Raw genomic sequence first — 25,286 nt, 5'->3', positions numbered from 1 at the left:
ACTTCTTCTACGAGTGATGTCACTGGGGGTAGGGTTAGGGGTGGGGTTGGTGTACGCATTAAAACAGCTTACAGGAGGAGGAGCGACAGCTCATGCTCCCCCTCTCTGGAGCTCACCTCTCCTTAAATGGCTCTGCAGCGAGCACCCTCTCAAACTTTCCAGTGATGTCAGTTTCTTACTCATTTTGCTGCTTGTGGGTTAAAATTGGGGCGATCAGGAGAAAGAGATGTAACCGAGAGGATTTGGTCATTTTTCGAAATAAAAGTTTTTTCAAAATAAAAGAAATGTAAAAAATAAAATCCAATTATTTCTCTTTACTTTTTTGCTATTCAGGAGCTATGTGCACATACTAACATTTAAAACCAACTTCTCTTTCTTTCAAACTCAAAGCAAACTTGAATGGCAATGCATTTTAGCTATGTATATAAAATATACAGCAAATGAGAAAGAAATGATAGTAAAAGGAATAAAAACAGACAAAACATCTCTAAAAAATATAATAATTACAAGATTAAAATGTGTAGATTCTTTTTAAATAAGGCAAATGAGTTTATTAATCATTTCTGGTGGTTTGTATTTTGCCACCAGTTTAGACCAGTCAGTTTGTCCACTCCAAGTATAAAGTTTTTCTAAGTCATTTAGATTAAAGAATTAATTATTTAATGTTTTTCTCGCACATGTAAAAACATATACGATTAACGGCAGCTTTAGAAAGCGAAAGCTGAATCCCGGACATTTTAGAAGGTTTAGAAACCCCGGCTGGACTAATTTAAGTTCCAATAAGGTGCGTCCCTGTGGGTCTCCAGAGCAAGTGGGAGTGTTGATGGTTCTCATGCACACAGAACGAAACAGCTAAACAAGAGAAAATTTTCTGCTACTTAATCAACCGCGAATGTTTAGCTATTATGAGCGGATATAAAAAAAGTGAAAACAATAGTGAAAGGTGAAAATAATAGTAAAAAAAAAAATGTGTCACTAAATGTTTGTGGGCAACCATTTATATATCTGGGAAGCCCACCCAAGTAAAGTTTATGTGTGGGAAGAACTGAGGATAAATAATTTGTAATACAAATTGAAATAAAATGTACAATATATTCATTTATTTTGGGAGACCGTGTTGAGAAGAACAGAGAGCACTGCTGCATAAATATTGCTTATATATTATGGTACATTGTGAAATACAAAAACTATTCTTTGTAGTGATATCGAATAATTAATTTTCACCTGTCCATCAAGTCTTAATAGTTAATGGTAAACAAAACGTGGCTTGCTGTTCCCAAAGGAGGCTCAATTCCTCAGCTCTTGGTGTGAGAGAGAACTCTAATTGGCTGTTAGTTTAGCAAACAAGTCAATGCATCAGAATAAAAGCAAAGTTAAAATAAAAGTAAGCAAGCACTTCAAAGTGGCTTAGACAGAACGCAGGTTTATTACTGTCAACTTGAGCATTTAACTACGTAAATATATTTATAACAACATGAGCTGTCTGGAATGAAGAGAGACATCAACATTATTCATTTTCAAAGGCTTTGCTTTGTTTATACTTTGTCTACGTGTCATTCTAGTTTACATTTCTCTTTCTAAATCACAGATATTGATACTCATGGAAATAGACTGTAACATCCTTCCATGCTTGTACGGATCACACCTGCTAATTGCCCATTGGCTGTAGTAAATGCAGGATGTTCACAAATAACATTCTAGCCAAGACACAGCAGATGTGGGACAGTGTCACCATTGGCTGGGATTTCAGCTATTTTCCTGGGATCATTTTTGTTGTTGTTTCATACAGTTTTGGAATGACTGCAATTGCCCAACTAAGCAGAAAATGACCAACATTGCTTATCTAATTAACACTTCTACAAAGATGAGACTTCTCCATTATTATTATTATTAGCCTAATTGGTCAGAGAGGATAACTGGTTTGCAGTGGAGCGCCCAGGCAAACCGCTGTGTAAAATACACCCTCCTAATACAGCATGTTGCCAGTGAACAGTGTGAGGGGACTGAGACTCTGAGCTATTAGTGTTGCGCTAATAGCTTATTTTCCCTGATAGACCCGAGGGTAGAATGAAAGAGTTATGGTGATGGATCTTTAACCTCTAGACCCCATGACCCACACCTATATTGCCTAGAACTGGTGAACTATTGACCTCTGCTCAGTATCCAGCATTATTGTTGCGTTGCTCGCTTTTATGCTGATGAATATCATCTCAACAGAAATGAAAGCATTAGAAAAGCATTAGTTTGTCCGGTAGTGATTACTTTTATCTTGTTTGATAAAGTGCAAGATTATACGAATATTCATTTAACGAATGCATTTAGCCACAGTGACTTACAATTTACTCATTAAATCAAACAGGAACAACTGGCGATAAGTAACATTCACATGCACTCACACCAGGCTATCTGAACTGTGCCTGAGCGCGTTTTATGGTTCGTTTGACAAGTGTGTTTGCTCTGAATCGGGCCCAGGCGTGGTTCAGTTGGCTGGCCCTGGCCTGGTTGGAGGAGGTGTGCCAGAGTATGGTTTTGTTGGGCTTTGGTGCTGTACACTTGTAAACATATTGTTTCTGCTTAAAGTGCATTTATTTCTTTTTTTAAATATGTTTATCGACTAGGGCTGGGCGATTTAATCAAAAAATAATCAAAATCAACACTCAGAAGCTATAATCGATCAAAATTTTCCAAGTTATTATTATTTTTTATTACTTTTTCTACCGCATGTGGAGTCATGTGACTCCACTCTGATTTATTTTTTTGCATCGAATGCACTGCCGTGTAACTAAACATTGCACGTTTGCACTACATTGATGATGGTTGGAAGCTGCGCTGAGATGCCTTGAGACGGCATACTTTCCATTACAATAAAATTATTAATTACTATAAAAATATAAAAATATTTACTATACAAAACTTGTCAGTAAACTATCAGGGCAAAAAAATAAAAAATAAATAAATAAAATAATCGTTCATTAATCATAATCGAGTTAAAATGTTCATTTAATTGAAATTTTAATTTAATCCAAATTGCCCAGCCCTAATTCAGACTGCACAATATATTGTTATGCACCATTTAGGGATGGTGCACAAGATAAAGGCATATGCAAAGACTTAAACAAGAAACTAAGGGTGCTTTCACATCTGTAGTTCGCTTCACTTGGTCCAGACCAAGGGCAATAAATGATACATTGTAGCATTTTCTGCCGCCTTTGGGTCGTTTTCACACTACGATTGCTTTGGTCCGAACCAGATGAAGAGACCAAAATGCAGTTATCTGACAAAATCCACAATCATCTGACAAAATCCTCATCACTCATTGGCCAGATGTTGTTGAACATAGTTCCTAAACTGCGTATCGATTAGTCAGAATACACATGCGGAAAAATGGCAATGGAACTCACAAAAGTAAACAAACCGGCAGACACAAAATGTCACTTTTTACTATGGAGGGACGACTGCGCTGACTGATTGTATCCCTGCACATAGTATACTATATAGTTTGCATACATCACTTTAGACAAACTATACATTTTGAAAATGAAGCGTGGCCGCAGCTGGAAAACAATGTTTTAATGCATCGCGCGTCACTTCAGGAGGAGACGTAAATTAATTTAGCTAAACTGCTACATGGTCATCTTGCAAAAATATTACCAACGATCCATCAGGTAATGTTTTTCCCTCTCTCTCTTTCTGTTGGAAAAATATTTTTCCTCCATATCCTGCACAGCTCGTCGACCTACGTTTGAAAGCATACCGAGACCACCATTTCAAGCAGGTCTCGGTATGCTTTTTTGGTCCGCTTTTGGTGCGCGCTTGAGTACGATTGCTACATTCACACCTGCCCAAATGAACCGCACCAAGAAGGCAAACGAACTCTAGTGTGATTCAACCGAACTAAATAAGGCAGGTGTGAAAGCACCCTTAAACGTGAAACTTTTTAAAAATTAAAGTTCTGTAATCCAATGAGGAGCTAGTAACAGCAAGCGACAACACACAATCAGCCTGTAGTAACCAGCCAGAGATAGATAAAAACGTTAATCCATTACCTTTAAACGTTAAATTAAGCCTCTAAAAATATAGTAGGAATGTAAAATTTGTAATAACAGAGAACTTGTACTAAAACAAAAATTTTCAAAGCTAAAGATCACTAATACACAGACTCTGGTTCCAAAAGCGGCCATATTTATTTCTTTTTCATGACCGTATATAGACAGTAAGTGAAGTTGTAGAGAAAGGGGATGGGGTTTGGTAAATGTCCGCGAGCCAAAACACGAACTTGGTATGCCTGAAGCGCAGAGGGCCTATATGTCGGCACACTAGCCACAAGGCCATACTAGATATTTGGGCTGAACTTTTCTGCAGTGGACAGAAGCTCACTGAAGACAAAGTACAAACAACAAAGTAAGTGTGTTGGAGCTGGCAAACACCGATATAGGGACACTGGAGTGTTTTAAAGCTGCGAAGATCAGTTGATTCATCAGCGGATCATTCATATGTCAGCTCATAGAAAGACCAGCCCAACTTTGCAGCTTTAAAATCCTCCAGTGTCCAGTGGTGGAGAGTGGTAAACTTCATGGAGTCATTTCTGTTGAGCACGTGAAAGCAACGCCGAATCAGAGTATGGTCAGAGTTGAGCTAAAGCCTGCACTTTATGAATGATATGAATGATGTGGCCTGCACAATCTTTAACTTCCAGGCCACATCATTCATGATCAGTTATGACTTTCTATTCATTTCCAAAATCTTCCATTTTTCCTGCTTTTTTTGTCATTCAAATACCATCTCAAACTCTGTGGTTTGTGTTACAAACACAGATCCATATTGGTGCCACCGATCCATATTGGTGTTCCTTCCCTAAACAAGAACGATTGCACATTTCACCCATGAGATTTGGCCGTGATATACGAGTAGTCATGTGGATGGAATTCAAAATCAATCTGGTTAATGTTGCATCACTCTTTCCAGAATGGCTTGCAGAGATCCGTGCCATTCAAAGTGAAGAGCTCTCTTTATCGCAGTCATTAGTTCCGCCATATTCACTCCGTAGGATACGCCTGTGAAGGGCATCTGAAATGTCTCTCTATTGGCATAGACAGGAGCATGAAAATGTCGATAGCCCTAACCGCTTGATGCTTTGTGGATTTGGTTTCGAATCCGTGTATTCCTGTCAACGTCACTCTGTCCAAACTGTCCCACATGTCTTGTGACGGTGTTAAAATCCCAGCGTTAGATGGTTGATTTGTCCATCTAGTGTTGTCGTTTTGATGAAGAGCTTAAGCTAGCCACCTGATCTGGCAATATCTTTGAGACATGCTCTGCTGGGCATGACAAGAGACTGTGAATCATTGAGTGGTGACACCTCTGAACGTGAGGAATCATTGCTTTTTACACAGCTGCCACTGGAAATGTCTTGTCCTGTTCAAGGTCAACAGGATACACAATTGTAAGGGCTGAAATTTTCATACCTCCTTTTCACAACTGAAAGTGTGATTAGACGAGATTCGCAAAACGGTTTCCTCACCCTCAGAGTGTGGAGCATCAGTCTTTGCATTGCACACAGCCATAAATAAAAGTAGAGGCAGGTTATCGCTGATGGCATAATCATGACTAATTATCTTGTTTTATACAATGTTACCGCATGCTTCGCAGCACGACTCGCTACCCCCATTACCGTGAGACACTCGAGCAGCATTAAGCATGTTAGACACGGGCCAGACAGAGGGCAAACCATGCTACAGTTTGCTGAAAAACAATTACGGTGCTTTGGTATTCAAACACCAGCCCAGTCTGGGGAGTTTACACTGATTCATTCTTCATGTGACCGTTTTGTCTCCCAGGCTCATATTTGATTTAATGTGTGCTTGATTACGTTCAACTTCACATTAATGCGTTCAAAGGGAGCAAACACGATTTATTCCTCATTTAATAGTCTCCTCTTTGCATACGTCTTGCTTTTCGCTCGTCGGCCTGATTAATTGGTGTTCTCAGACTGTTACTTAACGGAGATGGAGCACAGCTGTAGACTCTCGACTCAGATTGCGCAGGATTCATGACCACTAATTAGCGGCCCGCTTGACCAGATGCTTTACCAGGGGCAGTGTCACCAGCAAAGGCCTTTCTTATCAAACATCCACCATCAAGAAATGATGGGAGTGCACTAAAGCACTTCCCAGGTCTTTGTTTACACACAAAGCTGCTCTTTGGCATGGAATTTTTAGCCACACCAGACAATTAGCTCATGACAGTCGCAGGATAATGTCATGCTATCTCTGTAATCAAATAAACACCAAACTCTACAAAGAGCATTTCAGAAGGGATGACAGTCTACTGTATTACTATAATTATTGCTGTGGTCTTGTTTACAACACTCATTGCTACCTAAAAAGTTAAATTCTGTTACCAGCAGTCTAATGATGCTGTTTCTCTCAAAAATAATTGTTTGAGGAAACATTTATGAACATCACCAAAAGCCAAGCATAGTTTTTTTTTTTTGGTCTTTTACAGGAAAACTGCAGTGTCTGCATACCTATACATAAATATACTTTGTGCTTATGATATACAGCGAAACTGTTTGCTCAGTTAAACATGAAGTTTGAACTGTAGGCCTACATAAACTCGAAACAGTGAATTTTTACAAATTTTTTTTTATTGCCTTATTCCGACTAAAGTCATAACTGAACTAAACAGAAATGGAATTAAGACATGTGGAGGATGCATATATTAGTGCCATTATTGAATTAAACATTGCAAAATGCGTAAGTTTTTTTCTTTCCATTTGACGTGCGTTATTAATTTCCATAACACTCTCGCCAGTCCTTACTCCTTATTTGCTTCTAATACCATAGTTTGTCACGGGGGCATGAATGAAATGTTCATGACTGAATGTGAAACTGCCGAACTGCAGTTAAAGTCACCCAAAATCACAGGAAACTCTTACTTGAAAGCACTACAGGCAAACAGCTTAATTGTATTATTGTCTATTAAGGCAAATAAGATTACAGATGTCCATGTAAACGTAGTCACTAGTGTCTTCGAAGTAAGTGAAAGATCCAGAAGGGTATCCTGCTGATCTGATTCAGAAGGGCACTTTTTTTGTCGGATGGCTCACTGGTCAGGTATATATCCGTGCTGAAATATCAATGTGAAAGTCATTATAGCTTGCTTAGATAAAACCCAGCTCCCAACCCAACTTTGAGAATAGATTAACAACGATATTTTTTATCGCGCAATATAAGTCTCACATTAACATAGCATGTTGACACCGATAATGGCCCACCACTATGCATTATATATATCAGGATATGAGATGTTTATGATATCACCCATCCCTACTTGGATGCAATGTCTATTATTTATTAGCACAAGGTATGAGTCTATTGTTTACATTTTTTATTTATTTTTTTTATAAGCCATAGTGGTTTAACAATAGATTTATGAGAATTTTACTGTTGTTTCAGGAACAGTTGGGACTGATGTCAATGTTTCCAACAATCCACTAAACTATTGTAAATAGTAGTGAAATGTGGTGCATCCACACTTACTGTTACTCTGTGAAATTCTGCATATAATCTCCAGTCATTGTAATGGGAATTTCTGGATTAATCTTGTTTTTTTGAGAGAGAAGAAGTTTACCTCTTAGATTGTGTTAATGTGGGTTTGGCCAGTTCTATGCATCTTACAGTTATTGGCAAGACGCAGTGGGCTTTAAGAATGTTTAGTTTTGATGAAATCATTGCATCATTCTGTTGTTGTATAGGAAATGCCACCTCAGGTTGCATGGGTAACTAAAATAAAGTCCTTCTAGGGTGACCAATCAATCATTTTGTTTTTGAACGAACCATTTACCCCAAAGTAAATTTAGACAAATATCTGCTAAATTTCTATTCTAAGAACTTGTAGGAATGCTTCAGTCTTGGTTTGTAGGTCTTTAATTTATCATTTCCCCATTATGTTTTGGTTGACCCCTCATTAAGGTTCGTGTTGGTGAAGTTGGAGGAAACACCCTGGGTTTCTATGGATGTCAGATGAGTCCAGACGGCTCTATGATTCTGGCTCATGCCTTTCATGGGGCACTACACCTTTGGCACCATGATAGCAACCAGGTCATACTTCAGTAGCCTAAATATTTTTTATGCAGACATTAATTCTGAATGTTCTTATTCAGTAATCAGTAAAGTCTGTGATAATTCACACTAAATGTGATAAATCAATATGGAGATTTGTGTCTTGCACAGGAATGGAGGCCTAGTGTGGTCATTTCAGGTCACTTTAACGCAGTGCAGGACATGAGCTGGGACCCCGAGGGAGAGTTTATCATCACTGTTGGTTCAGACCAAACCACCAGACTCTTTACACCCTGGACGAGAAAAGGAAGCTCACAGGTTTCGACAAATATCAGAACTTTAACCCTTTGTTTATTTTTTATTAATTGATTATACACAATGGTTAGATGTAAAGTGATGTGCCTTTACAGATTACCTGGCATGAGATCTCAAGACCGCAGATCCACGGCTACGATATGCAGTGTCTGACTATGGTTGGCCGCTTTCAGTTTGTGTCCGGTGCTGACGAAAAGGTCCTTCGAGTGTTCAAGGCTCCGCGGAATTTTGTGGAGAACTTCGCCCACATATCAGGCACCTCTCTGGAGAAACTGCTGGGCTGTAATGTAAGTACTGAGAATCATCTCATCTTCACACTTTAATTAGTTACATCAAATAAAACCAGGATTTTAATTACTCTTTGCGCCGTCTTGGATCAGCGAGAGATTTTAAGATGAGTCTCACATTTTCTCCATTATCTTAATCCTAATGTTTATGCAGATATATACTGAATGAGTTTCATTTTCTGTAACTTCAGGTCATGGTAAATGAAGCTACATAAATGGCACTCTCATTTCAGGTTGATCTTGTGTAATTAAGTGAATATCATGCATCTTGTGCAGATTACTACATTTTAACTTTTATTTTTAAGAGTTCACATCAGAGTTTTCACAGTTGGACTAGTTATCATTCCTAGGGTCATTCCAAACCTATTAATGAGTATTTGTATACATTATGTTGCTTTTCTAAGCATCTAGCCCAAAACATTTTAACGCATTCATACTTTAATATTGATATGATATTGATCAATTAAATAACAAATGATAATGTAATTATACTACAGTCTTAAAAAAAAAGTCAAATTTTCTTTTCAAAAAGTCAAAAATTATTTCTTAAATAATGGTTTGTATAAAGCACTGAAATGACGTCCGCAAACTAATAAATTACTCTAGTAAATCGCAAAGTGTAAAATTTATTTTTCTTTTTTTTTTTTTTTTACATTTATTTATTTATTTATTTATTTATTTATTTAAAATAAAAAAATCTAGTCAGCTGTGTTTATGAGGTGCTAATGAAAATTCACTGCATGTCTTTGGTAAATCCTATTTTTTATGCCAAATTATGTGCGATGAAATATTCATATTTTGGAAAATATAACAATATATAATATGGAAAGGTTGCGAGTACCATCTGAAATGTGGCACAATTGTCTGTGCATTTAAAAAACGAAATATGGAATTGTACTTTGGAAAAGGACTTTAATTTAATCACTTGTTTTAAAGGGCACCTACAATGAAAATCATCTTTTGTAAGCTGTTTGGACAGAACTGTGTAGGTATAGTGTGTCCACAGTCATAGTGGAGTGATAGAAACCCAAACTTTTCTATAATGGGAGGATCCAAATCCCTCCCATTATGAGACCTACTGCAACTTGACACATGACAACTTGACTACGGTTTCCCCGCCCACCGAATTGATTGACAGCCACGTATTAACATGTGTCCGTAGTAACATGTATAATCGTTTCAACAAGACAAGACCTGCGCAAAGCAATCGGGATTAAATGATCTCTTCAGCTCTCTGTATTCAGCAGCACCTCAAGAATGAGTTTTACAAGTTTAAAACGTTTCTAAAGCCATGCATGTTTGTAATAAAGACCGTAAGATTGATTCGTAATTCTTTACCACAGCCACATGTCAGTTGTGTGCACATGTGCGAGCAAACTTTATAACGACATTGTGTGTGACTCGTTGTTGTAGAAAGACTTTAAGAATTATATTCACAACAAATCCATCAAATAGCTTTTGGGAAAGTTCTCACTGTAGTAAAGGAGATCTGCTTCATTCTTGTCTGATACTGTGCTGCTAATGCATGAGACGCAGCAGGAGAAGCTACACCCATCATAGCAATAGTGAGCGATCTCTGACACAAACGTGGTAACGGTGGGTAGGGGGATGCAACTCATTTGCATTAAAGGCACAGGCACCAAAACAGCTACAAAGTCAAACTAGCTCTGATTTTCAATATAAACAAAGGTATAATAAATAATCTGATGGGTATTTTCAGCTGAAACTTTACAGACACATTCTGGAGACACAAATGACTTATCTTAAATCTTGAAAAAGGTGTAAAATAGGTGCCCTTTAATACATTTTCTGCTTTTTGTATTTTTTAAATGTATAATTTGTTGAAATGTTTTTTTTTTCTTCCTAAAACCAGTGTAGTTTTTTAGAATGAATATTTGCACATTTTACAGTTTATTAGTTATTATTTCTATAATTGTGTTTTTTTTTTTGTGTTTTTTTTCTTTTAGTGGAAAAAAAAGTTTTTCTTTGTGGATGTTTTATTGTGCAGATTTCAATTACACATTGATGTTAAATATTTAAATATTTTGCTTCCATTTGTAAGTTAATAACAATTGGTTCTTTACATAATTTGATATATCATTGAACATAATCAAATTGAGATATACAGTTGAAGTCAGAATTATTAGCCCCCTCCTCCTGTTCATTTTTTCCCCAATTTCTGTTTAATGGAAAAAAGATTTTTTTCAACACATTTCCAAACATGATAGTTTTAATAACTCATTTCTAATAACTGATTTTATCTTTGCCATGATGACAGTAAATAATATTTTACTTCCATACAGCTTAAAGTGACATTTAAAGGCTTAACTAGGTTAATTAAGTTAACTAGGCAGGTTAGGGTAATTAGGCAAGTTATTGTATAACGATGGTTTGTTTTGAAAACAGTCGAAAAAAATTGGCTTAAAAGGGCTAATAATTTTGACCTTAAAATAGCTTTTAAAAAATTTAAAACTGCTTTTATTCTAGCCGAAATAAAGCAGAAAAGACTTTCTCCAGAAGAAAAAATATTATCAGACATGCTGTGAAAATTTCCTTGCTGCTTTGTTGAACATTATTTGGTAAATATTTAAAAAAAGAAGATAAAATTCAAAGGGGGGCTAGTAATTCTGACATCAACTATATATATATATATATATATATATATATATATATATATATATATATATATATATATATATATATATATATATATATATATATATATATATATACATATAAATAAATATATACATATAATGTTCTGCATTTAAGACAGAATTAGATCAGTTAATAATACCTAATGAAACTCTAGTGTATAGAAAGTTTTATATATAGAGGTTTTACAGTGTCGCTCTGTCTCCTGGGTATTCAGGATATAGCAGATCTCCCAGAAGGAGCCAGCACTCCTGCCCTTGGCCTGTCCAACAAGGCCGTGTTTCAAGGTATGAACCCTTTGAAATGGTCAACCACTGGAGAATTTACATTGTGTTGATCCTGAGAGTAAAGGCAGTTGCTAACCTTTTACTATGGCGTCTGTTGTTTTTACAGGTGACCTCGCGTCACCGAGCCCTCAACAGGATGGCGGAGATTTCAATAGCCTGTCTGACCAATATAAGGAGTCCTACTTTCAACCTCTCAAACTCGCAGGTACTCATCATAACATGTTCTTATGCCAGAGTTTTTCATCTGATGGGTAAACAAATTGTAATAGCAGCTTCAAAAATATGTAAATTATTAATACTGAACAATTATCAGATCTATGAATAATACATGATGTCATAAGTTCTTAGCCAACACGAACAGCCCTCCAGACAAACATTTATTAAATTTTTTAATTTACCAGAGGTTCTGACAATACCATAGCTGCAGTAAATTTTAAAAACAATTGATTTGCATAATTTAGTCAAGCCATTTATTTTTAATAATTGATTCAATGAACTACTTGTAAAGATCTCACTTGTTTTAATTAGCGTTTTTGATCCTGTGTAATTTAGTGTGTATAATGCATCTAGTGCAGCCAAAAGCAGTCATTCTTATATTAGAACCAACTAACAACAGGGGCCAAAATAAATTAAGACATGATTCCATTATAGGAATGATTCAGTAACATATTTAATAGTTATCTTAATGCATTATTCTAATAAATGGGTAAATACATATATAATAGTTAATTAGCGGTGGACTTGGCGATTGGAAGGCTCTAAGCAATTTCAGGTGTGGGGTCTAAGCATTGAAATTCAAAACAGTCTCTTTTTTGCTCTGTCAATTCGTTTTTGTTTTGTTTTTTTGCAAATAAACCGCTTGTTAAAAATATATTTTAAGTAGTCCCTTTTAATATAAAATTAAATACAATACATTCACAAATAAAAAAATAAGTTCACAAACTAACTATATACAGTTAATCAGCCATATTTGAGGTTAGATTTTAGTATTTGCATGTGCAGTACGGAAGGAATGTTCCACTATTCATAAGAGCCCCTGGTTTTAAAAGGGTCAATGACATTAAAATCTTAATGGTTCTTGACAGATTGTACAACATGTGATAGATCATTTATAAAAGAGCTATATGATTAATATAGGCTTCTTGGCACTCTTCGGGGCTCCCTAATTTCAGGGGGCCCTAAAGGCTGATTTATACTTTTGCGGCAAGCGCACACGTATGGCCCGGCGCAGACTTTGTGCAGTCGCATAGCCCCTGCCGTGGCTGGCGCTGACAATCACCTCTCAAAAAATGTAACTACACGTCGCAACAATGCGTAGCGCAAACTCTGTTATTTCTTGGTTTGGTTTTGCTGAGAGGTGGTGCTGAGAGCCGCGAGCTCAGTGGAGCGATTGTTTGCACGTCAAATCCTCACTTATTATTTAATGGTTAATACTAATTATGATATTTTTATGTTTTTTAAAAATTTGATTGCTACAGTATATATCAGTTTTTTTTCTTTTTTTTTTTTCAAATTTCAAACCCCTTTATAAAAGAATACAATTTTAATTAATCACTTATTATTTAATAGTTCATATTTATTATCAAATATTTACGTTTTTAACAACAATTTAATGGCTACACTATATATATCCATGTTTATTTTCAAATTTTAAACTCCTTTATGAAAAAAATTAAAACTAAATGAATAACTTATTATTTAATAGTTAATTATAATTATCAAATTTTTAATGTTTTTTAGCATGAATTTGATAGCTACAATGTATATTTTCAAGTTTTAAACTCCTTTATAAACAAATAAATTTTTAATGAATCACTTATTGTTAACAATAGTTATTATATTTATTTTTTTTTACAGGATTTAGATTCCTACAGTGTATATCCATATGTATTATATATATCTAAATAAATAATATTTATATTATTTAATAGCTAATAATAATTAACTTTTTTTTTTTTACTTTTTTTTTTAAACATGAATTTGATCGCTATAGTGTACATCAGTTTTTTTTAAGTGCTAAACTCCTTTATAACTGAATAACATTTTAATTAAATACTAATTTAATGATTAATAATAATTATCACATTTTTAAGTTTTGTTTTTTAATAATTTGATCGCTACAGTGTATATCAGTGTTTATTTTCTAATTTTAAACCTATTTATAAAAGAATAAAATATAAATTCACCACTTAATATTTAATTTACTTTTTGTAGCAGCAGGTCAGTGTTTTGTTTCACTCATGGTACTTTTACCTATAGTTTGACAATTTAATCTTTACTGTTACTTAAAACATTAAAGAAGACATTTAATATGCTTTCATTTTTTTTGTATATGAAATACAATTTGCAAATGTAGTTGAATGCATATACTTAAACAGGACTACTCATCTTTGACCCATACCGCTATGTTTACTCTGCATCAGGCTTCTGTTTGTTGAGTTGCTTCTAGAAAACACAAAGATGTGCTTCATTTTTGACAGGCAGTTATTACGACTGTTTTGGCTGGTTTATTAATGTATCTGGGGCATGAATCAGAGATACTGGAAACAAATGTTATTACAGCATGAGATGGGGGGGTTCTGGAGTGTTGCAGCACGGGGTTTATGCCTCTCTTGCTTCAGGCGAACAGTGGCAAACGTTGTCAATGTGATTGAAAAAGCTCCTTAATCTGGAATCATAATTAGAAAGAAGGCTTATATAATTGCAAAGTTAAAATATTGATGACTCTGGGCTATAGGGAGCGCAATGAGGCGGACACAGAGTTGTTAATGGAATAATACCACTCCCTCCATCTCACTTCTTATGGAGGGGCTAAAAAAAGAGGAAAATAATTAAAGTGAAACTGCAAACCAGGGATGAATAAAAATAAAATAAAAAAAAGCCTGGTCTCCAATCCATTTCAATTGGGGCATGTGTTGCATAAGTGTCTGTGTATCTAAATGAGACGATATTATTTCCGGCTCGCACAAAGAAAGCTCAATTTGATTTACAGCATGTCGTAAAGCTAACGGCCATTGAAAATTGTAGATAAAGCTGCCGTTGTTCCAAACAGCTTTGAGTAAATTGCTCAGCTGTGAATCTGTTGCTGAATTAAAAGATGAGCCTGTTGAAAAAAATATGGTCTATAGGCTTCTGCATATTTCACATAATAACTGCACACATCTTTTTTTTTTTCTGGCTTATTTTCAGAGCCTCCGACAGAGGACGACCTCTTGCAGAACACGCTGTGGCCAGAGGTACAGAAGCTGTGAGTTTCCTATCAGTCCTCATTGGCTATTGCAGCAGCAGGCACTAATGCTGACTGCATTATTGCTTAACCAGCGTGTGTGACATTAATAATGCAGCCTAATAGGTATTTAGAGCTCACAAGAGGAACCATTCATTCTGTGTGTGGTGAAACTAACAAGAAAAAAACTAAATTGATTAGTAAAGAATGTCTTTTTCTAACTTTATGCTTTTTCATGTAACGAATGAACAAATGTGAACGCAGATGCTTCTAGTAGGTTCAATGTTTTGCGTAGATGCACAGTTGAAGGCATTTCTAATACCTCTTGAGGTCTTCTATCACTACTAATAATAGTAATAATAATAATAAACATCATAATAATATTATTGTTTTATGTTACAACATGACAGAAAACAACATGAATCAACAAGTCATTTTTAGATCTTACCCAGCACCAAAAACACACACAAAAGGCAATTGTGTAAATTGTACATTTTCTTCAAATGTCCCATGGACAAATGTGGAATTATTAAAGGGGTGGTCCACTATGATATCATATTTTGAACTGTAGTTGATGTGTAATGTAGCTGTGTGAACATAAACAGCATATCTGAATGTAAGACTCTCAAAGATCAATGCAATAGGGAGAAATTGGCTTTTACAGAGTTAGCTTAGCAAAGCCTACAGCAAACGAAGTTTGGGTACTACAAAAAAAGAAACATCTGGGCTAGTGATATTACAAGCGTTTCAGGTTATGCGCATACACCACGCACATACACCCCGCGTGGGGTAGGGGCCTGGCCAGAGGCGCTGTAATGTTGAAATGCTGCCATTTCAACAGAGCTTGTTCTGTTTGTGTATTTGGGCTTCCAAAGGAAACAACATAAAGAGAGAAGTGCTTACAGTTTTATTTTAATTATTCATTCATTCATTCATTTTCTTTTCAGCTTAGTTCGTTTATTAATCCGGGGTCTTTACAGCGGAATGAACCACTAACTTATTGAGCCTATGTTCTACGCAGAGTATGACCTTCCAACCCATCTTTGGAAAACATCCATACACACTCAATCACACTCGTACACTATAGCCAATTTAGCTCACCCAATTTGCCTGCACCGCATGTCTTTGGACTGTGGGGAAAACCGGAGTACCCGGAGGAAACCCCAGTAAATGTGGGGAGAACATGCAAACTTCACACAGAAACGCCAACTGACCCAGCCAAGGCTCGAACCAGCGACCTTCGTGCTGTGAGGTGACAGCACTACCTACTGCGCAACCGCGTCACCTTAATTTTAATTATGTTCCAGAGAATTAAAAAAACGTATAGCTAGCATTTGACAAAGAACAGCTTCCAGAATCTCTCTTAGTTCAGTGCTGGATTTATCTAAAATCTCCTCAAAGAAGGAGCAGCTCCAACCATAACAGACGAAGCTGTGGATTGTGAGCCAGAACCTGTAAGGGTTTTTATTTGTTAAAATTTATTTATTACCTGCACAGTTTCTAGCGTTAATGTTATGTTGTAGCAAGGACGCAAACAAGGATGTAAACGAAGGGAAATGCTGTTTTGCACCGTTAACACTTGAGCTGTAAATTCATATTTATCCATCAAACCTTTGTAAACACTTACAATTTTCACCAGCACTGCAGTGTCTTTCTATCCGGCCTCTCTACAGCTCAAAAAACGAATTTGCAAAAGATATGTGAACGCTTTATATTATTTATACATGTTTAGAACCTGAATATATATGACAAACATTTGTCAGATGTTATGTGAGGTTCAGCTGTGTGCTCTTCATTTTCTGTCTGATTCAAGTTCAAACTGATAGAGCTAACAGTTACACTGACTGACAGTATATATACAACACAGACACAGAGCATGCTAGTAATGGCATGACTCTTCTTGGTGACGTGCAGTCGATCTATGAATCACAGCACATTATGTTAGCCGACCAATCAGAGCCTCTTGAGTCGAAGGAACTAGAAAATCTGGATGACTTTTTCCATGTTAACTTAGTAGCTGTATATAATTAAAGTAAAATATATGAAAAAATAAGGTAATTTTTTTTTTTAATCAAATAAAGCGTAAGCACACCTTGCTTTGCACCCCATGATCCCAACCAAGCCTTAAAATAGACTCTGGACCAGCCCTTTTATAAAATGTATTTGTTGACCAATTTTTTTTTTTGCTTTGTTTTTTTGTGTGTGTTGGCTAATGCCAGGTATATGATCATTTATCATTTTAATTTTAATTATTATTTGTGAATTGATTATGTGGTTATTGTTCGAAAGTGCATACACTAAACATGGTTTAAAAATGATATTCTATTATTAATTTGAAAAATCTAATTCTTTTGTTAAGTACCATATTAAATAACTGATATTTTGCAATTTTATTGAGCTTCATGTTTTTGAACCATAATCATTAGACAAGAATCGACCAAAATGTAGTTACTATATATCATCCTATTAATCACATTAATCGTATCAATTTCTTAAAGACACTTCAGACAAACATTTAATGACAAAAGAGTGCATTTTCATCAGATTTCCATATACACTCACCGGCCAATTTATTAGGTACACATTACTAGTATCAGGTTGGACCCCTTTTACCTTCAGAACTGCCTTTATCCTTCGTGGCGCAAATTCAACAAGGTACTGAAAATATTCTCAGATTTGTTTTTTTAATTGACATGATGGCATCACCCAGCTGCTGCAGATTTGTTGGCTACACATCCATGATGCTAATCTCCCATTCCACCACCTCCCAAAGCTGCTCTATTGGATTAAGTTCTGGTGATTGTGGAGGTCATTTAAGTACAGTGAACTTATTGTCATGTTCAAGAAACCAGTCTGAGATGATTCGCGCTTTATGACACTGTGCGTTATCCTGTTGAAAGTAGCCATCAGAAGATGGGTACACTGTGTTTATAAAGGGATGGACATGGTCAGCAACAATACTCTGGTAGTCTGTGGCGTTGACACGATGATCAATTGGTACTAATGGGCCTAAAGTGTGCCAAGAAAGTATCCCCCACACCATTACCCTACTGTACCGCCACCAGCCTGAAGCATTGATACAAGGCAGGATGGATCCATACTTCCATGTTGTTGATGCCAAATTCTGACCCTACGATCGAATGTCGCAGCAGAAATAAAAACTCATCAGACTAGGCAACGTTTTTTCAATCTTCCATTGTCTAACTTTGGTGAGCCTGTGTGAATTGTAGCCTCAGTTTCCTGTTCTTAGCTGACAGGAGTGACACGGTGTGGTTTTCTGCTGCGGTAGCCCATCCGCCTCAAAGTTTGGCGTGTTGTGAATTCAGAGCTGCTCTTTTACGTACCACGGTTGTATCGAGTGGTATTTGAGTTACTGTTGCCTTTCTATCAGCTGGAGTCTGGCCATTCTCCTCTGACCTCGGGCATCAACAATGCATTTGCTCCCACAAATTTGCAGCTCAGTGGATAGTTTCTAGAGATGGTTGTGCGTGAAAATCCCAGTAGATCAGCAGTTTTTGAAAAACTCAGACCAGCCCCTCTGGCACCAACAATCGTTCCATGTTCAAAGTCACTTAAATCAGCTATCTTCCCCATTCTGATGCTCGATTTAAACTGCAGCAGATCGTCTTGACCATGTGTACATGCCTAAATGGATTGAGTTGCTGCCATGTGATTAGCTGATTAAAAATTTGGGTTAATGAGCAATTCGACAGGTGTATCTAATAAAGTGGCCATGAGTGTATATAGTATGTTATTCTATTATTTTATTATCAATAGGATAATAGAATGTTGTCAACTTCATGTAAAGAAGAATTACAGTATTGAGACATAATATGTCAAAAACAAAAACAAAACACGGCAGTTTAGCTGCAGATTTGCTTTAAATGCTGATATCTGGCTACCTGAATAGCATCTACATTAATAGCAGACATTTGACGTCTCTAATCAACCACTTTGCTTACAGAGAATTGTTGCTGCAATTTCAGTGCAATGGCAGCATTTGCATCAAGCAAGCATTTGTCTCTCCGTTTGCCTTCTTGTGCATAGTATTTCCTAACCTTTCGTTAACACAGAAAATGACATACGACTCTGACATTTGCTGAAACTGCTCGCAATATAGTACAAAATCGGGTGCTTACTGGCATTTTGCATTAGTTGAATAATGCGGTTTATAATTCAAATGATGTTTTCCAAAATTATTGCAGATTAACAGGGTATTTTTCATAATTAAATATTCGCATTTACAATCGATTTTAATGTACAGACTTGCATTAATAAGAATTCAAAGTCGGTTTCCCTGATACACAGGCGGGTGGCACTGGATAAACTCTAATAATTTACATACACAGCTGTAAGGCGCTGAAGGCTTTTGACAGCCCGGCTTTCGTGAGCTATTCATCCAGCGCTGGAAATTACTAAGCAGATCTGCTAATGGCTGCCAGAGCACACGGCTTTCTTCCACTCCCATAAGCACAGGAGAGAGCGCTGACACACACAAAGCAGCCGCGGCGTTTGAATCACCGCCCCGACTGTCTTTCTCAAGCTGTCACGCTTCTCAAGCTTTATTTGGGAGCAGGTACTGACAGAGCCCTCATTAACATAGCCTCTCTCTGCAGGTACGGGCATGGCTTTGAGATGTTTTGTCTGGCGTCGGATTGTGCGAGGACGGTGGTGGCCTCGGCGTGTAAGGTACAATCACACGGGTGGCCAGATGGTCATTAGTGTCACACAAATGTAGCAGTGGGCAAGGGGTGTGCAATTTTGGCAAACGAAAAAAAATAAGAACAACAATTAAGCATTTTGATGATTGTGTTTTTGTGCTGGTACCTTGGCTGATTTAGGTCATGAATAAAAAAATAAATGTCACAAAAAAACTGCCAGTAGGTGGAGACATGGCCACATTAGGCTTCAAATTGTGCAAGTTGAAAAACACACTCACTCCCAATTATCGTTAAAAAAAGTGATGTCTTCAGGAAGTGGTTTTTCAGGCAATTTGAAAATATAGGAATACTGTAATACAAAACTGTAATAGAAATATTTTTTTCTTGTTTTAAGTTTAGATGCAATCTGAGCTAAAAAAAAAAAATTGATCAATATTTTTTGAAATTTTTTTTATTATTATTTTTTATTTAATATTTTATTGACAACCTAAATCTGATCATATTTTGTACTTGGATGACCTTCGACTTCCGGTGAGAAGAGTGAAACAGAAAAATTTACTGTTTTGTCAATATTGTGACTAATGCACCCTTGCTTCTGTTGCTTCAGCCTGTACCTACAGTTAAAGTCAGAATTATTAGCCCCCCTTTTTATTTTTTATTTTTTTTTGTGTAATTAGGCAAGTTATTGTATAACGATGGTTTGTTCTGTAGACTATTGGGAAAAAAATATAGCTTATATAATTTTTATTGTATAAGTATATAATAAAATAAAATTTATAGTATATAATAATTTTCACCTTAAAATGGTTTTAAAAAAATAATAACTGCTTTTATTCTAACCGAAATAAAACAAATAAGACTTTCTTTTGTAGAAAAAATATTATCAATATTATCTGTGATAAAATCCTTGCTCTGTTAAACATCATTTAGGAAATATTTAAAAAAAGAAAAGAAGTTCAAAGGGGGGCTAATAATTATGACTTCAACTGTATAAACATATCCTCCCTTTATATTAGTGGTGTAACGGATGACAAATCTCACGGTTCGGATCAAATTGTGGTTTTTAGTCACGGATCAGATGATTTTTCGGATCAGCCAAAAAGGGGAGGAGACAAATGTAATTTGCTTTCCATTTATTACAAAAACAACACTGCAAGACACTTTTAGTTTCCTAAAATCAAGAAATAATCAGCTGAATAAAAATAAGTTGTAAAATATTTAGTATTAGGAATGTTACTACACTGTTAATACTACTGTTGCTGATAACACTACATGCATAAATCTAACATTATAACTTGTACAAACCATATTTATTTTTAGACTCATTGTCAGTAAATGATTTAGTTATTTACTCATAAAACTTCATGTTTCATTGCTAGATGTGTCATTTTTAAAGAATAATTCAGTAGCATAATTTTGAGGACATGACAGTCATTTTAATCTTTACCATAAACATCAGTGGTTTTATCTAAATTATCATAGTACTGATGTGTTATTTAACAGTTTGTAACTTCATAAACAACTCAAAAGACTAAAAACTGAATCTCTTTCTTGATTTTTGCATTTTTCAAACACAGATTTGAATGCAGCAATTCGAAGGATTTAATAAACAAATGCAAATCATCATCATTTATAATTTGTTGCGTAGGTGTTAAGATTTTGATCTTTTAATGATTAATCGTGCAGCTCAAACTGAATCTATTAATGCAGGCTAAACAAGCAGTAACAGAAAACACCTTTAATAACCTAAGAAACTCACCACATCCTGAAAAACCTACCACAACTTCTTCTGTCATCATTATATTTTACAGAAAAGCCTAAATGCTTTCATACATGCGATTTGAATGACATGAGAGGGGATCTCTCTGCGATCCTTACAAATTTAGGATCAATCTACAGGTAAAAAAATGTGTTAATCCGCGGGTCTCGTGTGTTCCGAACTGTGGGTTGTGATTTGTACGAATCACATATCAAACGTGATCCATTACACCCTTACTATATATATATATATATATATATATATATATATATATATATATATATATATATATCCTAATATGTATATATATATATATCCTAATATGTATATGTATATATGTGTGTGTGTGTGTGTATGTGTGTATGTATGTATGTGTTTAACAGAGCAAGGAAATAATATTTTTTCTTCTGAAAAAAGTCTTATTTGTTTTATTTCCGCTTGAATAAAAGCAGTTATTAATTTTTTAAACACCATTTTAGGGACAAAATTATTAGCCCCTTTAAGCTATATTTTTTTTCTCGATAACCTACAGAACAAACCATTGTTATACAATAACTTGCCTGATTACCCTAACCTGCCTAGTTACCTTAATTAACCTAGTTAAGCCTTTAAATGTCACTTTAAGCTGTATAGAAGTATTTATAAAATATCTAGTAAAATAATATTTACTGTCATCATGGTAAAGAGAAAACAAATCCATTATTAGAGATGAGTTATTAAAACTATTATGATTAGAAATGTGTTGAAAAAAATCTTCCCTCCGTTAAACAGAAAATGGGAAAAAAAATAAAATCTATTAATTCAAGGGGAGCTAATAATTCTGACTTCAACTGTGTATGTGTATATATATATATATATATATATATATATATATATATATATATATATATATATATATATATATATATATATATAATTATTTTAAATAATTTCTTTTACATATATATGCATTTTGTACATACATGGATACATACATTTGTTTGTTTTCCTTTAACTGGAATGATATACAATAAATTTAAAAATAACAGTGAACCAAAACTGGCTGAAAAATGATTAATTTTGCAGGCGAACGTTTGATTTTGTTAGTAATTGATGTTTTCTTATTGTTACACTTTTTTATTGATTGAGTTGACATTTTATGCCCTTTTGTGCTTTAGCTCAAGATTCTAACCTCAAATCAGATACAGTAGCACATGGCATGTCTCAAACACAATTGTATGCATTTCCATCATATTACATCACAATAACTGATTTGACAAATAAATAATCTACTATTAGTATCTTAAACATTTGTACAAATTAATGAGAGAATAAAGACATGACTTCCTGTTTTCCGCCAGAGAAAGTGACATGTTTTTTTAACATGTCTTTACAGATCATCCTGTTTTTATTTTTGTTTTTTTGTTTTTGTAACCGATGAAGCGGTGTTGACCAGAATGTAGGGACACATACAAAATGATATTTTAGAACTAAAATACTGAAATATTTCACACAAGTATTTATTTGACTTCGTAAAGACAAATCAAAATAATAAAAATCATATATTTTTAAGTTGTTTTATCATATTTCAAGCTGAATGTGAGGAGTGAAGGTTTACCCATCATGTATGGAATTTAGGAGGCAGATAAGGTCAAATAAATAGGTATAGTGGGGGTCTTTAAGTTAATATTTTCAAGATTAATGTCCTTACATAAACGTACATATGTAATTTTTTTTTCAGGGATAATTTGAAATGATGCGTGTTATTATTTACAACTTTCATTTAATTTTGTGTAAAAATAATAGGTTTATGTTGGAGATGCTAACTCTAGAATCACCCATATACTATTATTTTATACTAACAAGCTTGAGCCAATTTCGACCTTACATCCACATGTCAGTTAATTTCTCTTCTCTTTATGTAATGAGCCAGCTGTCATCTTAAAAACGCATTGAACTCTTCTGACCAGGGTTGAAAAGCCAGCCCTAGATGCCCTCCGGCCACCGTGACACACATTCAGAGACAGCTGAAAGGAGATCATTGGTTTTGTGTCCTGGATTGGCCCCCGTGGTTCCGTCAAACCCGCGCTGATCGTGCACAAAGCTCTTCCGAGTGAAAGCACATTCTGCGTGTCACCTGCCATTGTTCACGCTCGAGCAGAGATTGTGAGGTTTATTCAGTAGGGCTGATGTCGGGCTGCTGCTGGGGTCCTGCAGGCTCAGATGACTTTGCTGTGGACATGAGGTTTATCCTCTAGTCCTGCTGGCTGAGCTGAATGTAGGACCAGAGCCCTACGGTTGAGGTTTAGAGAAAGAGGACAAGCTATGCTGAAAATGTGAGCTTCTGGTAGTTGTTAAAAAAAATGTCTTCTGTCACAGGCCTCTAAAGCAGAGCATGCATCTATTCTCCTCTGGAGCACAGCATCATGGAAACAGCTTCAGTCGCTGTCTTGCCACAGCCTGACCATTACTCAGATGGCCTTTTCCCCAAATGGACAGCTTCTGCTCGCTGTTTCTCGAGACCGCACATGGTCATTATGGAGAAGAGGAAACCCTGACTTGGATACAGGTGAGCATCATTTCTTCGCTTTCTTTTTAGATTTTACTGAAGTATAGATGGTGTCCTGTTTCATGTAGAATTTCCTAGACCTGTATAACCTTTTTTTCTTTTTTTTTTTGGTGGCAATTGCTTGACTGGTGTAAAACTAGGGATCTTATGGGAATTAGTTTTTTATTCACTGAAATAGCGATTAAAAAATGTCCTGTAAATTCTAACCATTTGCAATCATTTCAATATTTCAATTTAACAAATCAGTAACACTTTAGTTTAGGTCATAATTCATGCTATTAACTAGAGCTGTAATTGGGCCATAAATGTTAGGCCGGATAGGGCCTGAGCCTGACAGAATATGGCCTGAGACCGACAAGTATATTTTGATTGACAGCTTTTTAAGGGTGCTTTCACATTAGCACTTTTGGTCCGCACCCGGGTACGTTTGATGCCATTGTATGGTACGTTTAGCTAGTGTTAACGTGTCTTCTGAACTCGGGTGCGCACCCGTGAACCGTACCCGAGTCCGCTTGAAAGAGGTGGTCTGGGGTACGGTTCATGCGAACTCTGGTACGGTTCACTACTAATGTGAATGCAATCGTAACAAATCACGGAAGTGAACCGTCATTTGTACAACAAACTATTGTTTTCATAACGTTTGTTTGTGTTTGTGTGTGTGTGTGTGTGTGTGTGTGTGTGTGTGTGTGTGTGTGTGTGTGTGTGTGTGTGTGTGTGTGTGTGTGTGTGTGTGTGTGTGTGTGTGTCACGTTTCGTACCGGACTGAGCCAGAGCAAACACAGTAATACACAGTGATGTCTCCTACAAAAACAGCTCCTGCAGACACTGTGTGATGTCTGAATGTTTATAACATTTTTGCGACAGATGGACGCGAGTCGCTTTCAGTAGGTCCAAAACTAAAAGCTTCAGTAAAAGCAGAATGGCCGCGATGTGCGGATGTCTTTCCATTTTGGCGCTTGCTTTCGTGACCGTCACCTAGCAATGGCCGTGAACAAAACAGCAGCTCGATGATGCAAGCGTACCGGGGTTAGAAGGAAAAAAGACAGTATAAACACAAACAAACCGAGGAGGTGGCAGGGGGAGACAATCGAACTTGGGTATGGTCCAGGCAAATGAACCAAGTGTGAAAGCACCCTAAAAGCCAGAACGTGTTTACTTAAGTCCTTAAGGTGACGGTGAAGCTGAATATTAAAAGAATGATGCCATTAACTTATATACTCTGTCTGCATTATGCATTTTAAATTTAAATAATATTTAGTTTTCATTTGAAAATTCTTTATTCACCAAGAGTAGGCTTCATATTTTTGTGGAGGAACATTATTGAATCCACTGTAGATGGCTTTAGCACGGTGCTGCGCTCACTGATGGTGCTTCCAGATGCACTGAACACCCTTTCACTGCTGCTGCTGGCTGTGATGCATACTGTAGTACTACTCATCTGGCTAATTTTGCAAGTTTTGGATAGGATTGTTTGTTCATCTTCCA

At 35.9% G+C, this 25,286-nt stretch overlaps 1 protein-coding gene across 3 annotated transcripts in view; it reads left to right on the top strand.

The window, feature by feature from the left end:
• Window positions 1-25,286, top strand: part of elp2 (elongator acetyltransferase complex subunit 2) — a 50,877-nt gene that overhangs the window by 14,202 nt on the left and 11,389 nt on the right. Inside the window, exons 11-18 of one of the 3 annotated variants that reach the window (XR_015516007.1) lie at window positions 7,974-8,102; window positions 8,235-8,381; window positions 8,474-8,665; window positions 11,538-11,607; window positions 11,714-11,812; window positions 14,797-14,843; window positions 19,450-19,522; window positions 23,612-23,801. Coding sequence is in view for 2 of the 3 variants with exons in the window: in NM_001044925.1 (NP_001038390.1) it covers window positions 7,974-8,102; window positions 8,235-8,381; window positions 8,474-8,665; window positions 11,538-11,652; window positions 11,714-11,812; window positions 14,797-14,854; window positions 19,450-19,522; window positions 23,612-23,801 (1,003 nt within the window). In the remaining variant the exon portion in view is untranslated. Of the gene's footprint in view, window positions 1-7,973; window positions 8,103-8,234; window positions 8,382-8,473; window positions 8,666-11,537; window positions 11,653-11,713; window positions 11,813-14,796; window positions 14,855-19,449; window positions 19,523-23,611; window positions 23,802-25,286 lie in introns of all 3 variants that reach the window. The other 2 variants (XM_087294611.1, NM_001044925.1) reach the window with 2 other exon arrangements.

The sequence above is a fragment of the Danio rerio genome, chromosome 19, assembly GCF_052040795.2.
Source record: "Danio rerio strain M-AB ecotype USA chromosome 19, GRCz13ab, whole genome shotgun sequence".
Lineage (NCBI taxonomy): Eukaryota > Metazoa > Chordata > Actinopteri > Cypriniformes > Danionidae > Danio > Danio rerio.
The sequence above is the reverse complement of the archived record's forward strand: the minus strand, read 5'-3'. Positions and strand labels throughout refer to the sequence as shown.